This window comes from Zophobas morio, unplaced genomic scaffold (assembly GCF_036711695.1).
Source record: "Zophobas morio isolate AGI-343-1 ecotype UQ-CSIRO unplaced genomic scaffold, CSIRO_AGI_Zmor_V1 ptg000105l, whole genome shotgun sequence".
Classification (NCBI taxonomy): Eukaryota; Metazoa; Arthropoda; class Insecta; order Coleoptera; family Tenebrionidae; genus Zophobas; species Zophobas morio.
In genome coordinates, this window is record NW_026972210.1 from 73,187 (window position 1) to 88,247 (window position 15,061).

Consider the following 15,061-nt stretch of genomic DNA (forward strand, 5'->3'; position numbering starts at 1 on the left):
CGAACAGTACTTTTATTACAATAACTTAAAGAGGCTTGAGTCGAAAACTACAAGAAGGAGCAAATAAAGGCCTTCCTTCTGTCAAATCAAGCAGGCCTTACTGGTCTGTAACATAAGTTAATAAATTTTTTTTAGCACTTTTCTTTAAGTAATTATTGTGCTTTTATATTAAAATATTTAAAGGCAGAAACCACAAAAAAATAATAACAGTTGATTTACTTAGCATATACTTTTGGCGAGAATATAGTAAAGTAAGACATCACTTTTACCTTTTTATGTAAATAAAAATGTGGAATACTTATTTCTGCTCTACCCCAATTTTCCGTTATTAATTTGAAGTGTACACTAAGTAATACCCAAAAACAAACTTTTTTTTTTTAAATCCGGCGTCCCATATGAATCTATAAAATTTTATTCTGTAATTACGCTTTAAATAGCATTATACTACTTCTACTTTTTTTATTAATTCAAAATTTTTTTATTGAACTTTTTACTTGTAAGTCTTTGTATCCACCAACGCTTACTCTTACTTATTAACTGCTTTATTTGGGCACAAAATTATTTACTTCTGTACTCCACTATTCTTTACTGCAATTTAAATTTATATAAAAAAATTAATAACAATAAAATGATATGAATAAATAGTACTATTTGGGCGTAAAGCCTCACACGGGCTATAACCAAAATCGAAGCGAAGTTTTTAGCTACTTTTAGAAAACTTTTTCAGCAGAACGGTTATACTTTTTCTTGGGAGGGGAAAGAGGTGTTAAAGGTATAAGTGAGAAAACCGGAAAAAAATTCATTTGTCCGACTTAAAATTTTTAATTACCCCTTTTTTTATATTCGTAAACACTGTGTACTTAGGTTACTTCTATATAACCGAACAAAAAACTATCGGAATCTCTATTATTATGTAAGCCTGATACTTTTGCTTAGTGTAACTCTCTGCAAATTTTTCAAGTTATAAAGCGTTGTACTCCTAAGTTGATTGATCTTTTTTTTGAGATTAGTCGCTATCTAATTTTTACAGTAGAAAACTTTACGCCACTTTTATCCTGCAACTATTTTATATGTAATAATTAAAAAAGGAGCATACTATACACTTAAATCTAATTCTCACGTGAAGGCCAAATGAAAAAAAAGAATTATATAAACTCTCTTTAAAAAGATAGGCAATCATAAACCATTGGAGTTTTTTTTTTCTTTAAAAAAAAAGATTTTGGTAATGTACTCGAAAACTACTACACAAAATTTATTAAAATTTGATACCGCTAAGCGGCAAACTTTTTACATACAGGGATACTACTTACCTTTTAAATTGTTTCATCCTTTCTAAAAAAATTTCTTGCAAAAGAGTAGCCTCTTCTTTATAATTCTTTCTCAAGCTCAAGTATACCAATCCTAAAGTCGAGGCATCGCCGAGATGAAAAGAACTATTGAAGTAGAACAGCAGCAGTTCTAGCGGCGGCCGCGAGTCCAGCAGTAAATATTCTCGTAAAATAGTTTGTATTGAAGTTTTTTTGAATTCAAGTCTAAAATAATCAGAGCGACACCACTTGCACAAGTAATTTTTTTTTGGAACATCCATAAGTGCTTACCTAAGCAAGCTATACAACAAAGTATAGTAGCAGTATTTTAAAGCCGTCTCATTGGTTTTAGTGTGCTGTGAATAACTTTTTAGGGCCAATGAAAGGCGTATTATATCCGAATCTTTAGGACCACTTAGAAAGCGATCAGCGAATAAACATACCTTTTTTCAGCGCATATATACAAACCTATTGAGAGTACAATCAAAATATGAGGCCATTATAACGGAAAGGGACGCCAGCGGGAAAAGCAAAAGAGTCTGGACGAACACATGGACACGCTGCTGCCATAGGTGCCATTTATTGAGTTCCTTAAGGAAACTGTTGGAAGGCGGAGACGTGTCCAATGGGGGCCGCTGGGCCAGCAGCTTGCGGAATAAAAGCTAAACCGGTAAAGAGTTACTTCTTCCGTAAGTGGGTAGGCCACGAAAAAGTGACCTGAGCGGAAGCCTCATTAGGGCAGAAGCCACGCGTACGCATCTCTTTTAAAAGGTAGAGAGCGTCTGAGAAGAGGTGTGCTTTTCCATAGCAAAGCAGAAGAAAAGAATATGAAGTGCTGTCTGGTTTTAGCTCTAAAAAAAGGAGTAAAATTTATTATATTAAAAAGAATAGATAATAAATATAATAGTTACCATGCGTGCTAAACCAAGAGAAAGTTTCTATAGCCTTCGATATGGGAGAATGGAGATAGTCGCAGTAAAGCAACCGGTTAACAAGTGCCGTGTCCCAAACGAGCTGTTTTGCGATAGCAACAAAAAATATTTTATAAATAAAAAAAGATCTACTTGGTTCTTTTGGTATATCATAAGAAGCCGATTAGACGTGAGAAAATCAGGAAGCATATTGAGCAAAACTGCCTTGAAAAATAAGACATTGGGATATTATAAAAATATATTAAACATATTAAAAGTTACTTCCACGGGAAGATGGTAGTAGAGAAGAGTTATTTTGATCATAAGTTGTCGCTGCGCCGGAGTGCCCCACTCTAAGACAAGCACAAGGAGTTGAAAAAAGTGTGTTGGAGGGACAAGGGCAGCTAAAATAATAATAATAGTACTAGTAGTAATAATATTAATATTAATAATAAAACCAAAGCGCTCGCTTATTATATGGACTAAATGCACAAGGGCGGAAAGGCTATCGGGCAAGGGCAATTGCCCCTGTGACACCAAATGTTCGATATATACGGCAGCTAACTTTGTTAATTGTTCATTCGGGACATTCTAATTGGTTTAATATAATCATAAGCCAATAAGTTGAATAATATTAACTCAAGCGCTACCTCGAAGTTCGCGCTTATATTAAGCAATGCGTTCACGTGCTCAGAAGTTAAGTTTTTCCAGTTGAAAGTAAGCACTTCTCTTAAACATTCTTCTTGTTCTATAATTGTGGCATAAGTAAAGAAAAAAACAAAGGCTATTTATTGCACAAACGAGTTTTGGAAAGTGTAGTGGTGCCCAAAAGCTCGAGGCCGAGCAGGAAGTTGTCACTAAAACTACAGACTTTCAAGAGGAATAAAAGATGTTCATTGGCCTCTGTACCGAGAAAAAAAATAAATAGTGCTAAGGTGGCCAGGAAGTTTGTACTATAAATAATGAATGGTGCCTGCTAAAAGTGAAGCGGAGCGAAATAGATCGACCAGAACGGCTGAGTCTTGCGGAGAAATCGAATACCGCTGCTTTGTCAAATCTACGAGGACAAGTTTGCTCCATTTGCTGACTTGTTCAGAAAAGAAATTAAATATATGCTGATTGGTGGGGTGGGGCGCTGGAATTTTCTGCCGTAAAACGAGCTCCAACGTCTGAAGATTCTCGCGGAAATATTCAAAGTGGCAGAAGGTTAGGGTGGAGGGGGCGGGCATGTTAGAGGAGAGCGGTTGAGCCTCGGTGCGCTTGACACGTAGGGGCAAGTCCTCTGAAGGAAAAAAGCAGTAGAATCTTTCTGGAGTGAAGGAAAAACGCCAAAAGGCATGCTGAGTGTCGTGTGCACGGTGAAGCGTCTCAATGGTTAAAACGCCTGAAGAAGAGAGGAACAGAATTCAAAATGCACGTGGTAAGAGGGTGGAAGAAACCACGTGCCTCTAGAGGGGGGGTTGTACTCGCGCATGATAGAGGCTGCAGCAAATAAAAAGGGAAGAGTTAGAAGAGGGATAGAGTTGCCTGTCACCAAGGAGCCAACCCTCCGACGACCGATGTAGCTCAGCCATATACACCTGCCAGACTTCCTGAAACGCGGTTAGCAGAACGGAGACCTTAAAAGGGACTTTTCACTATTTTATTTACTAAACAAATATATTGCTAGTTGTACTCCACTACGAAGAAGCCATTTGAGTAATTCATTGGAAAGTTCGCAATTAGCTTCTACGCAGAATATTATGACCGACTTGAAGGTTAACAAATCATAACAAAGAAACCGTGCAGCATCCGCATAAAAAAAAAATCATCATAAGTATGCGAATCAATCTTCCGCAAATAATATTGCAGCACTAAAAAACTGTCCGCTTCTTCGCGGTTGAGCAGCGATATGCAAATCTCTGAATGCCATAATTATGTCAGTAACGCCAAGGCATGACCAGTATATAAAGAAACCATGCAAAAGAGCGGGTCTCCAAAGCTCCCAACCGGAGCACAGCGTCTAGAAAACATGGCCGACTTGAGAATAATAATAAAGGGAGGAAAACGGTGCTAGATTGCCTTAACAAAGTCCATTAGAATGCCGTCGGTGCCTTCCACGCGGCAGAGTCTCCAAAGTTGACAGGATGTGGCAGCGCTTGGACAGAGCGGTCCTTGCAGTGTGGCACCAATGAGCTGCGTTGATTTAAAAAGGGTCCTTAGGGATAATTCCTCCAAGCGGGTCAACACATGACAACGTCGTAAACGAGAGAGTGGCTAGCATACTTGGGGAGGCGTTTCACCTTAAGCAGCAACCCCAGAATATTGCGGTACATTATATGCGGTAGCCGCAAGCCGGGCTCTCCCTGCAGGGCGTTAGTAAGAAGGTGGAGTAATTATAATCGTAATAGTAATTACCGCCACCAACTTAAACAGTATAAGGGGCGTGTATAAATCGCCTGCTTTTTCGCAATTACGCAGCGCGACTTCCAAGCAGGCTTCATACTTTCTCGATATCAGTATACTGGAAAGGTAGCCTGCAGAAAAAATGTTCGTCTCTGTAAGGTCTGCATCCGCTTATGAGAGACCTGATTGGTCGTAGAGGTCGCTCCCACCCCTGTTTATGGACAACATGCGAGCTAAATTATTATAAAGCACGTGGTTTAATTGCTGGTTTGCCAGTCTGGCGAGTTCCTTTACGTGTTCATAAGAAAACTATAGCCAAGTCACTGTCAAGAAAAAAATTCTCTAGTAAATGAATTAACAAACTGACACATCGGGGGCGCTGAAATAGTCGAAAAACGCTTTTAAATGCGCCTGTTTTGGCCTGTTCAAGAGCGAAAGTTTCCCATTTATACCCAAAACTGTAAGGCCCCGTAAAGCACATGAAAAGGTAAAAAAGCAGGAACATATAGAAAGCAGAAAAAACAATGCAAAACACATATATGGTAACTGTGGTAATTTGTGCTTCTCAAGAAGTTTAATGACCCAGGCCGTGTTCTCGGGGGTGCCGCTGTCTAGCGTGGGAAGAGCCACGATAATCAAAGCAATAGAATTAGTAAAGGCGGCTCACCAATGAGATAGTCAATCACTCGTGAAAATACCGAAGGTCTCATCTCGTGTACCCTCTGTTGGGCGCACGAGCTATTACTTACAGGTGAGTATATCATAAAAAAGTACGTCGGGATAGCAGAGAAGAACATCTTCCAGAGTTAAATAGTATTGCGGGCGTGGCGAAACGAGCACAAAATAAAACAGTTTTTGAACCGCAAGTCTTATATAACGAGCATTCTCTACGCGAAAACTTAGCACGTGAAAAAAAGAAAAAAATTATCGAGATAATAAAAAATATACTCAAAGCCTGAACGAAGCTGCAGAACAGCGACAAAGTCATGCAATGATCGGGTTTAAACATTTCGTCCAATAGTTGCTCAAATACAGCATTATTGGACACTTCGCCCAACTGCTTCCGTCCCCACCCCCAATAAACAAATTCATGCAGCCAATGACAGACGTTTAAGAACATATAGTCGACCTTCACTATAAACAGCCAGTCCTTCAGACGCTCCTTCTCAGTGCCGAAGTAGTACTTTACGACCCAACTAAGAGTTTCAGGGGCCAACAGAAGGCGTAAAAGCACCATTTTACTCAGAACCGCGTGCACTTCTTCAGTGTTTTCACGGCTATAGAGATGCGTGAACGGCTGGTCACGAGAGGCAGGAAGGTAGAGTACCTGAGCTGAAGCCGAAGAAAAAGGTTGAAACCGGGTCGGATGCTCATAAAATGCACGACCAACTCTAGTTCTAAAAGCCAAGCAAGCGCGCGGGAGTTCGGGTTCACGCGCAGGTAGTGGTCAATGATTAGCTGACAGTGTTGGGGAAAAAGTAGATTTCTTTCTAAAAGTTCCTAATAGAAAAAATAGGAGATTTCAACTCAACAGCATCCAGTACTTTTCGTAACCTGCAACAGATAGGGAATAACGACCTCCTGATCCACGAAATTTTCGATGAACATGTGATAAACTGTATTATGACCAACCAATCCATAGGAAACAAACTTGGTGTAAAGATTCATAGTTTCCGGAAATTCCGTAAAGTCGCTTAACGAATATTTCATGGCGACACGCTCCAAAAGATCACAACCGAGAGCCTAAGCATAATAAAAGTAGGCCAACATCAGGGAGAGAAGAACACGAAAAAGCAGAAAGAGGCGAACGCCGTTTCTTTGATCCTTGAGATTCTTAAGAAACTGTACAACTTCGTCCAATCCGCTGTCGGATGTAGCCAACGTTTCTACCGCCAACCAAGCAATCCGATCGCTACAGGAAAAATCTACAGAAAAAATGGGGCGCACGTCCACATGTCACGTTTAACAATAAAATAAATCAAAAAAACAAACTGCAACTGCTCATTAAATTCAGTGCGTTGCGTAAACCAGGCAGATCCGTGCTTTGGTGGCAAGCATTTACCCAAACGAAAAAAGTTTCTTCGTCTGGGAGGATCTCTAAAAAGAGAATATTAAGTAAAAAAAAAAATTATATAAAAGCAAAGTCTAAGAAAAACAAAACTTGTTGCCATCATGGTCTTCACCACTTCATAGATCGACGCCGAACTGTTAATAAAATTACCATATAAGATTAAAACAGTAAAGCGCGTAGCAAAACCTGGAAACAAAAAGGCGAATGAAGTTATTATAAAAGCACGTGTTTAAAGGAAGGTCTTTTTCTTTGATCCAGCTGACGATCTGATAATAATTAATGAAAAGAAAATTATATTCACAACAAAAAGACAAAAACATAAAATAGGAAACTTTATTAGCTCCAGGTGAGTCCGAGTTATTGATATAAACGGTAAGCAAGGCATTATATGCGTCGATGTCGAGGGCAAAGCCTTCTTCTTCTAAAGTTTTAAGCATAAGTTCCGCTAAAGCAGCATCTTTTCTAAAAAAAAATTTAATTAGTAAACTGCAAAATTAATAAACATAATTTCACAGTAGACCTGCAAGCACCAATAAGATAGGAAGAAAATACGGAAGGAAGAGTGTCGTATTTCATTTTTAGAAGCTACAAATAATTAGAAATTATTAGAAAAGAAAAAATCTACTAAAAAAAAATCACCCTCATAACGGCAAAAACTTCTTCAAACATTCCTTTAATTTGATATAACTTAAGCAAAATTTCGTAGATGCTCGGACTGCAAGTAAGATCTAAAAATTTATATAAAATTAAAAAAAAGGAGAGAAAATTGAATATAATAAGGAAAAAGCGGTATATATGAATGCAATCAATAATATCAACTTACTTAAGCTCTCAAACACAAGAATACATTTTTTTAAACCTAGATGAAAAAGTTTAGAAGTTATAATTTATTAACTAAAAGTATGCATGAATCTCACCAATCAAGTCTTCGTGTTGTTCATAGATCTTGCAAACTTTAAGCATAAGATTGGATAGATCAAAACTGTCATGCTTCAAAACATAGATAATCACGCGCCAAGGCTCGTAATTCTCATAATCATGAGCAAAACACTAAATACAAATTGCTTGAAGTTTTAAAACTTCTTATAACTTTACAATAATATAAGTAAAAATAACAATAAAAACTATTATAAATTTTAATAAACAAATATATATATAGGAATTAAAAAAGTAACTTAAGTTTAACGTGCACACACCTCAATCAAAATTTCAGCTAAATTTCGGTTAATTGCCATTCCATTATTCCTAATTGCCATAAAATTTTCTTCAGCGCAGTAGGCGATACCCTTTTAAAAAATATAAGTAGGCTGGCTCAACGCTTTAAAGAAAGCTTATAATATATGAATAGCAAACCTTGTTAGAAGAATCTGTGCACCCCTTAAGCAGTTGACTTAAACTGTTCAGGTAGTGTGTAATCGCATTTTCGTTTAGTGATATATCACTTTGATTTGAGCCAGAATAGGATGAAAAAGTAGTATAAAATTTTATTAGGGAAGTTAAAAAATATTTTTTCCTTAAAATGCTAATTAATATAGTATATTTGGAATACAGTCTATTAAACTTTAAAAAAAAGTTAGATTGGGATTTTCGAAACCCACATAAAAGCATAGAATTGGCGTTTAAAAAAAACCGACCCCCAGAGTTTAAAAATTTTATAGGTAACACGTTTAAATTATTATTGTTTTTAGGTAAATTTAAATATATAAATTCGTTAAATTTATTAATAATAAAATTCTTATTCTTAGGGTTAACACGTTTGAGACCGTAGGTATCTTCATTAAATGCACAATTATTATAAATGAATCTACTATAACCAGCAACCAAATGTTTAATCTTAGATGTTCTAATACTAATAGATTTCGACGCTCTAAAGGGCATCTCCGTCGGAATCCTTAGAAGATTTGTATAAGCTTCGTAGGAAATATGTACGTAGAAGGTTAAGAACAACCTTTGCAACTTTGCTCAGGGGCCCGCATGAGCCTTACTTTTAGGTCAGCTCCACTCGTCCCTCAGTCAATGTCTTTCTTAATTTAATGCATAAAACAAAAGTTAATAAAAAATAAAAAGGAAAAGTTCTCTTCTATTTATTTTATCTATATGTAAGTGGGGATTTTCAAACATCAAGTGATATAGTAATTATAACTTAAAATACAGGACAATCGGTGCAAATTTTCGTCCTTTTTCTTATTGTTTATATATGAACTAAAATTTTTAGTACAACTTGTGTTTCGACGTTACTTTTATAAAATACATATCCACCTTGGTCTAGATTTTGCATTCTCTTTTAAAAATTTTATTCTACTAATTCTTTTTGTCTTTGCAAAACAATATTATTTTCTAGTGTGAAACTTTGCTGCCCTAGTGATCCCGGGTTTTTTTAATTATATGTTCTCGCGAACCTAAGTAACAAGTTCTTTTACTTTCGAGGTTGTTTTAGAAAAGCCGATAAATTTTTTTTTTTTAGAAAGTTCTCTTACTTCGTTATTTATGCTAAAATACTTTTACCTTTTTCCTGACAGTGTATTAAAAATCTCTACTTTAACACGTCTTTGAGACAATATTTTATAAGCTTTTAAACTTTTAATTTTTTTATTTTACTAAATATTATAGTAAATTGAGGTCTGTAAGATAACCAATTATTGCACTATTTACTAAGGATTATTCTTAGGAAGTAACTTTAAGGTTATTCGCCTTTAGCTCAACTTGCGTAAATAAAAACAGTTTGCTAAACAAAAACACCTTGTAAGTCGTTAAAAGTAAATCTACCGAGGCATCAAAGTGAGTGTTCAGCAGCTATATCAGTAACTACTGATAGCGAAGGCATACATATAATATTTTGCTCTTCTTTAATTACTTGTATCTTAATTATTTCCTCCCTTGTTTTTACGTCCAGTTAAAAGCAGGTAAATTGACTTGTAACCCAGTCTTTAGGAACTGGGGATAAGAAGGGGAATAAAAGGGTTGAATAAGAATGTAAGCTAAATTTATTTACAAGTTTTGCTCGTGATTTATAACTGCTTAACTAAACGAGAAGGCCTCATACTTGTAGTTAAAGTATTGTGTATAAGTATAGGATCGGCATTAGCTGTGAAGATCGGAAATTTTTGTATTCAGCTGTTTTCGCTTGAGGGGCCGTTTGGAGCCTGTTTCGTTTCTAAAGAGTTACCCGGAACAATTTAATTAAATCCTTAGCTATTACAGAACTTTGTGTTAACTATTATTAATACTATATCTTGAACAAATTTAGCAACACCTTAGCGGAATTTAATTGTGTAATAGCAACTCTATACTTATCTGTAACTTGAAAATACTAATGACTGAGCCAAAGGAATCCGTTAAATTATGATATATTATGTTTTTGTCACATTCTATTGTTTTTGTGAGCTATGCATTTCTAAAAAACCGATATACAACCATGGATTATCTTAGTATGCCCTTTTCCATATATAACATAGCAATTTTGACAAGCACTTATTAAATTAATATTGCAAGGGGAGATAACAAGAATACAATTACTCAGGAAAACATAAATTGTATATAAACAAAAAAAATAAAAAAAGCTTAAAAGGACACAGGAAAAAAGTGCAAATAATAGGAAAGACATTAAAAAAAAATTATGACAATGAAAATATGAACTAGAACGGTAGACAGAAAAATTACTAATCAAAGTGTAATATAAACAACCCAACATAGATTAATTTTCCACCAAACTAATTTTTAGCGCGGGTCCCTATATTTGAGCCTATACATGCTGTAATAAGTTAAAAATTTAAAATTATATATATTTAAGTTTTTTGTCATCGATATTATCATATTTAACAGAGCATATTAACTTGTGCGCAAGCCCTTTAACTATACAGTTCTGCAAAAATAACTTTTTTTTTCGGCTGCTTAAAAAGTATTTGGTAAATCTTATGTTCTCTAGAATGCCGAATCCAAAAATGCTCTTCCCTCCTATCAGTTACGGTTTTTTGCAAAGTAACAAGCGTTTACAATAAAAAATAAAACTGCAGTGAAAAAATTCATTAACTTTATTACGTTGAACTAAACATATTGGTTCTCATAATTTATCAAACAATTCCTACATGACATAAACATTATGTGTTCACTCTTTTTGCCTGTGAAACCTTTCTACTTCTCTTTGCTGCTTCTCCGAAACTCGATTTCGCTTTACGTTTTCCGTATCTGGCTTGATCACCCAATAGTAGTCAGTCAGCATATCCGCAGTGCAGACATCCTGATGAAATATCGTTCACCCTGCTCTTCAGTATACTAAGTATCGGGTAAATAGTCGATATGGGAGTGTAAGAGATGGACTTTTAAGTTCATCTTGCAACCTTGAGCTTCCTATGCAGCCAACATGCGTCGTACATAGGTTTTGTAGAGGTCTTTGTTCCCCAAAATCTTGTGCACTACGTTTTTGAAGGAGTCTCACGCCTTTTTTTCTTTTTTCCCCTTTGCTTCTGAAAGAAGGAATTGATTAACAGTTTTCGTGTGGCGAGACTCGTAAAAATTTCTTCTTTCATCTTGATTTATACAGTTTTGACTACTTGAACGGAAATAAATGAATCATTTTCCATCTTTTGGCAATGATTTTACAAACGCTACGTGAGCTCTAAATTTTTTTAGGTGGAGCCAAGACCGGAGCAATGACGTTTTTTCAAACGCATATTAAGGCATCTCGAGGCGACCAGTCAGTTTTTGTCCAACGGAGGCCTCTGGCACGAGTGTTCGCAATCATAAAAGCAGGGATGATCTGTATAAGCCTACCGCTGGCCTAACAACGGTTAATTTCGCGCAAATCAAACTAAAAATATGGGTTTCGCAAAAATATTGGTGTGACGGAATTTTTTAACTATTTTTCCGCTTTTAGTAAGTAAAATCTATAAGAAATAGTAAAAAAAAAAACCCTATGCAATTTTTTTGGTTGCAGATATGTGTAATCAATCGCCAAATACAAATGAGCTAAAGGGCGCCGGGAAACATTTTATTTTAAAAGTGTGGTTAATATGTAGGGGAGTCACGCGGCACTATCACGTGCTGTGCTTTTTTTTAGATTTTTGTATAAAAATGCGACTGCATCAGAATATGTATGCACCCTCTTTCTAATTGACCACCAGGAAAAGTCTCTTATTCTATATAATTTTAAAGCGTATTCCATAAATTAAATTTGTTTTTAAATCAAACTTCGTGATAAATTAGGAACAGAAATGCTAAATTTAAAAAAAAAAAATTGGAAAAAAAAACTCTAAAGGGAAAAGTAACAATTGGTACTTAAAACTTTCCTAGGCATTGCAGAAGCTAATCCTTACATCACTACTTGCCCGCTGACCACAGGAGTGCCGCTGGGCTTCTGCTTTCACCGTTGCTATTTGCGCTTTGCGTACAAGCTGTTTTAGTGCACTGACACTATCTATTCTAGTGACCGAAGTATAATAAAGATTATACTGTACAAAAACTATATTATAAGTATTATCTTCACTAGCCCAGGGACACTACTCAACGCTAGAAGTAGGTCACTCCGCAAACACGTGATAGAAGAACAAGATTTCCCAAGCCGCGCCACTGGCCAGGTTGTTTACATAATTTACAACTTAGCCCTAACTTAATTATGTGCACTTACTAACTACATACACGGCAACCCATCTTAACCCTTGTGCGCTGATACACTCGCATCGCTCTTTATATCGACGACAGGGCGATTATATTCCCCTGGTTAATGCGTTAAGTTAAGGACCCGTTTACGACGACTACTTGAACATTTGTTACCTGGTGTAAACTATAAAATGTAACAATTAACGCGGCCAAAATCAAGACGTTCTTTAAAAAAAGCTTCACGCTGCCTTTCCTCTTATTTTTAAAGACGCGGAGATCCATTAGTTTTCCCGGCCGTAAGACTTGGGGTGCGTTACCCAATTATTGTGGTGGCAACGGGATGCATATATCATGGCAATCATTTACTACTGTGCGTAATGCTCAAACTTAGTATCGCACAACATGGAGGTTTTGCCCAAGTTGCTGCTACTAAGAAAGAATCTTTCAAATTTAAACTACCTTTTATTATATATAATCTAGACGAAGAGGTCTACGCTCGTGGTTTGCCGAGCACGCGTAAGAATCTCTAATAATAAATAAAAAGAATACCAGGAGTTTGCTAAACTAGGTGTTGTAAACTTGAATTTGTTCTAGCTGAGTTCATGGCACAGTAGTTTGACCTGAAGTCAAGTTAAGTCACATTAACTTTAATCCTTTAACATTGTATATTCTCAGGAAATATAATATACTTTAAGAGGGGTTATGAGCATATACTTAGTCTTAAAATTTAAGAGTTGAACATAAGCTTAACTTTAATGTAGTTGAATTGGAGAAAAGGCAAGTATTAGACCCCATTTTTATTGTAGAACTGGCCTATTATGGACAATCTTAAATGACCCTTACTTTCCAAAAGGGGTTTGACAAATAGTTCACTAGGTGTTCGTTAACCCTACAGTAGTCGGAGGGGGTCCCACAAATCTATAAATTATTTTGTTTTCTAAATTTTCAAATTAGATAGAAGTTAAAGTTTAGTGTGACCCGTATTCTAATATCTCAATAAACAGTGTTCAAAAATTTACGGTATTTTTTATTTAATATAAAAGAAAAAAAATTTAAAACTCAAGGGGTCTGAGGGACCTACTGCGACTACTAAAGTCTAAAGAGGTGCGACAACTACAGGGGTTAACAGTTGACGAGTCCATGGATGCTTGCTAGTACAGCTTTTCGAGCTTGGGTTGTTTCAATTATACACTTATTCCTTGTTTCTCTAAGTTAAAACTGACACTAATAGAGTTTGAACAAAAAATTTGATCAACTTTACCTCAGTAACTTGATATCCTGCAAGCCTGTCTACAAAATAGTAACTTCTAAAAACGTAACAAAGCAGATGCTAGGGCCAAAAAACGGTAACGAAGGTAGCTCGAAAATAATTTCTTTTCCCCTGGGGCCGCCTCACGGTTAACAATTTTTAAGAGCAGGCCTTTTAGGCCGTGGGTCAAACAACTTTAAAGTTCATCGCGGTACAAGTCAATTCTGACAATAACAAAGCAAAGCATGGCAACCATATTTATAGCTCACTGTGTATGCTTATTCCTATGATGAGGAAAGATAGAATACGCAGTTTAAGTTATAGCAGTGTAAGGGTTTTAATATGCCAGAGCAATAAATAAATAAATAAGTAGAAGAACTTCTCACTGATCGCATTATTAGTATTTGGAAGTCTACCTGGCCATTAAAGCTTGTAAAGTCTTCAAAATGTTCAATTTCCCACCAATTGTTTATTTGTTCCATAGGGAATCCTAACTTCGCAAGTTTATTAATTTAAATAATCTGGGGTCACTGGCCAAAGAAATTTTGGCTAGTGGGACGCTCGTGCTGAGTTAACTCCTCGATTTTTCCAGCTTAAAAAATAATCCTTACGATGTTTCTACTTTAAAAAAACTATTCTAATACGTAACCTGCTCAGCTAACGTTAGAGACTTACCAAAGATACCCCAGGGGCGTGTAAATAACAAAGTACTCTGCAACATTGCTCGATATTGCAGCGGTCTTCTACTGCATTTACTCAACAGTGATGTAGTACTTGCAGAACTCGGGTTGCAGAGAAAGATTTTTTAAAACAAAAGGAGACTGGTGTAATTTCAAAGAAAAGTAAATAACAAAACTCTCAGTTGCATAACTTGTCAATTATTTATTAACTTTTCTTACGCGCTACTAACGTTTTTAATTATAAATATCTGTTATCTGCGCATTGCGCGTGCATAAATAGCACCATTTACATACTTGCGCTGCAATGTACTTAAAAAATAGGTAACCTATTTACAATACCTAAAATTTGTTTACAAATTACAACCATAAACTATATAACAAAGTCAGAATGACTTAGAAACATTTTGTACCAAAATTAAACTAAAATGTTTGCAGTAAATTAAAGTTTTCAAGTCAAATAGTTACAATATTGTAAATAGGTATTGAGTGAGTTTTAAACTCTAAATCAAAAGCTTAAAAAAATTGTATATAAACTATTCTTAATAACCATTTTGAAAAAGTACAATGAAATTATAAAATAGAAAGCGTATTGTTAATAAAATTTTTCAAGTTTATAGATATCTAAATCTTGTTCCGTTTTCTATATAAATCTTAAAAAATTACATTATTTTACAACCTAGGCCTTAGGTACAACCCTTTTCGTTCTCTCATAACTAAACAAACTAAACTAACAAAAGATATCCACCAACTAAGTAATTACACTTCGGTTATAATCTTTATTTACGTTCGCAACTTTGCTAACCTTGATGTTAAACGCAATTTATAGAATTTTTCCGGCAAAAACAGAGCTTACACATAAGCTA

The 15,061-nt window shown here is 35.6% G+C and overlaps 2 protein-coding genes across 2 annotated transcripts; both read right to left on the reverse strand.

Annotated features, from left to right (window-relative positions):
• Positions 1-932: 932 nt before the first annotated feature.
• LOC135144499 (uncharacterized) lies at positions 933-4,294 on the reverse strand. Its single transcript, XM_064076530.1, has 18 exons — positions 4,280-4,294; positions 4,175-4,220; positions 4,000-4,119; positions 3,894-3,946; positions 3,765-3,837; positions 3,665-3,700; positions 3,192-3,602; positions 3,020-3,121; positions 2,869-2,966; positions 2,677-2,809; positions 2,501-2,622; positions 2,372-2,443; positions 2,219-2,321; positions 2,025-2,158; positions 1,776-1,969; positions 1,599-1,721; positions 1,311-1,532; positions 933-945 (listed from the first exon to the last, which is right to left on the reverse strand). The coding sequence occupies exons 1-18, from the start codon at positions 4,292-4,294 to the stop codon at positions 933-935; spliced, it is 2,070 nt and encodes a 689-aa protein (XP_063932600.1).
• On the reverse strand, positions 4,286-6,289 carry LOC135144493 (uncharacterized). The gene is made up of 12 exons (XM_064076524.1): positions 6,158-6,289; positions 5,931-6,103; positions 5,733-5,880; positions 5,552-5,660; positions 5,378-5,490; positions 5,271-5,325; positions 5,151-5,214; positions 4,971-5,061; positions 4,786-4,912; positions 4,616-4,734; positions 4,484-4,563; positions 4,286-4,393 (listed from the first exon to the last, which is right to left on the reverse strand). Exons 1-12 carry the CDS (start codon positions 6,269-6,271, stop codon positions 4,294-4,296), a joined length of 1,293 nt encoding a protein of 430 aa, XP_063932594.1. The 5' UTR covers positions 6,272-6,289; the 3' UTR covers positions 4,286-4,293.
• Between the last annotated feature and the right edge of the window lie 8,772 nt (positions 6,290-15,061).

Coding starts and splice junctions, on each gene's coding strand:
- LOC135144499 (XM_064076530.1), bottom strand. Junction 3,947..3,999: donor TTTTATGCGGATGCTGCACG/GTTTCTTTGTTA, acceptor TATTCTGCGTAG/AAGCTAATTGCGAACTTTCC. Junction 3,838..3,893: donor AATGGCTTCTTCGTAGTGGA/GTACAACTAGCA, acceptor GTCCCTTTTAAG/GTCTCCGTTCTGCTAACCGC.
- LOC135144493 (XM_064076524.1), bottom strand. CDS start 6,271: ATGAATCTTTACACCAAGTTTGTTTCCTATGGATTGGTTGGTCATAAT. Junction 6,104..6,157: donor TTATTCCCTATCTGTTGCAG/GTTACGAAAAGT, acceptor TTTTTCTATTAG/GAACTTTTAGAAAGAAATCT. Junction 4,394..4,483: donor AAGGTGAAACGCCTCCCCAA/GTATGCTAGCCA, acceptor AAATCAACGCAG/CTCATTGGTGCCACACTGCA.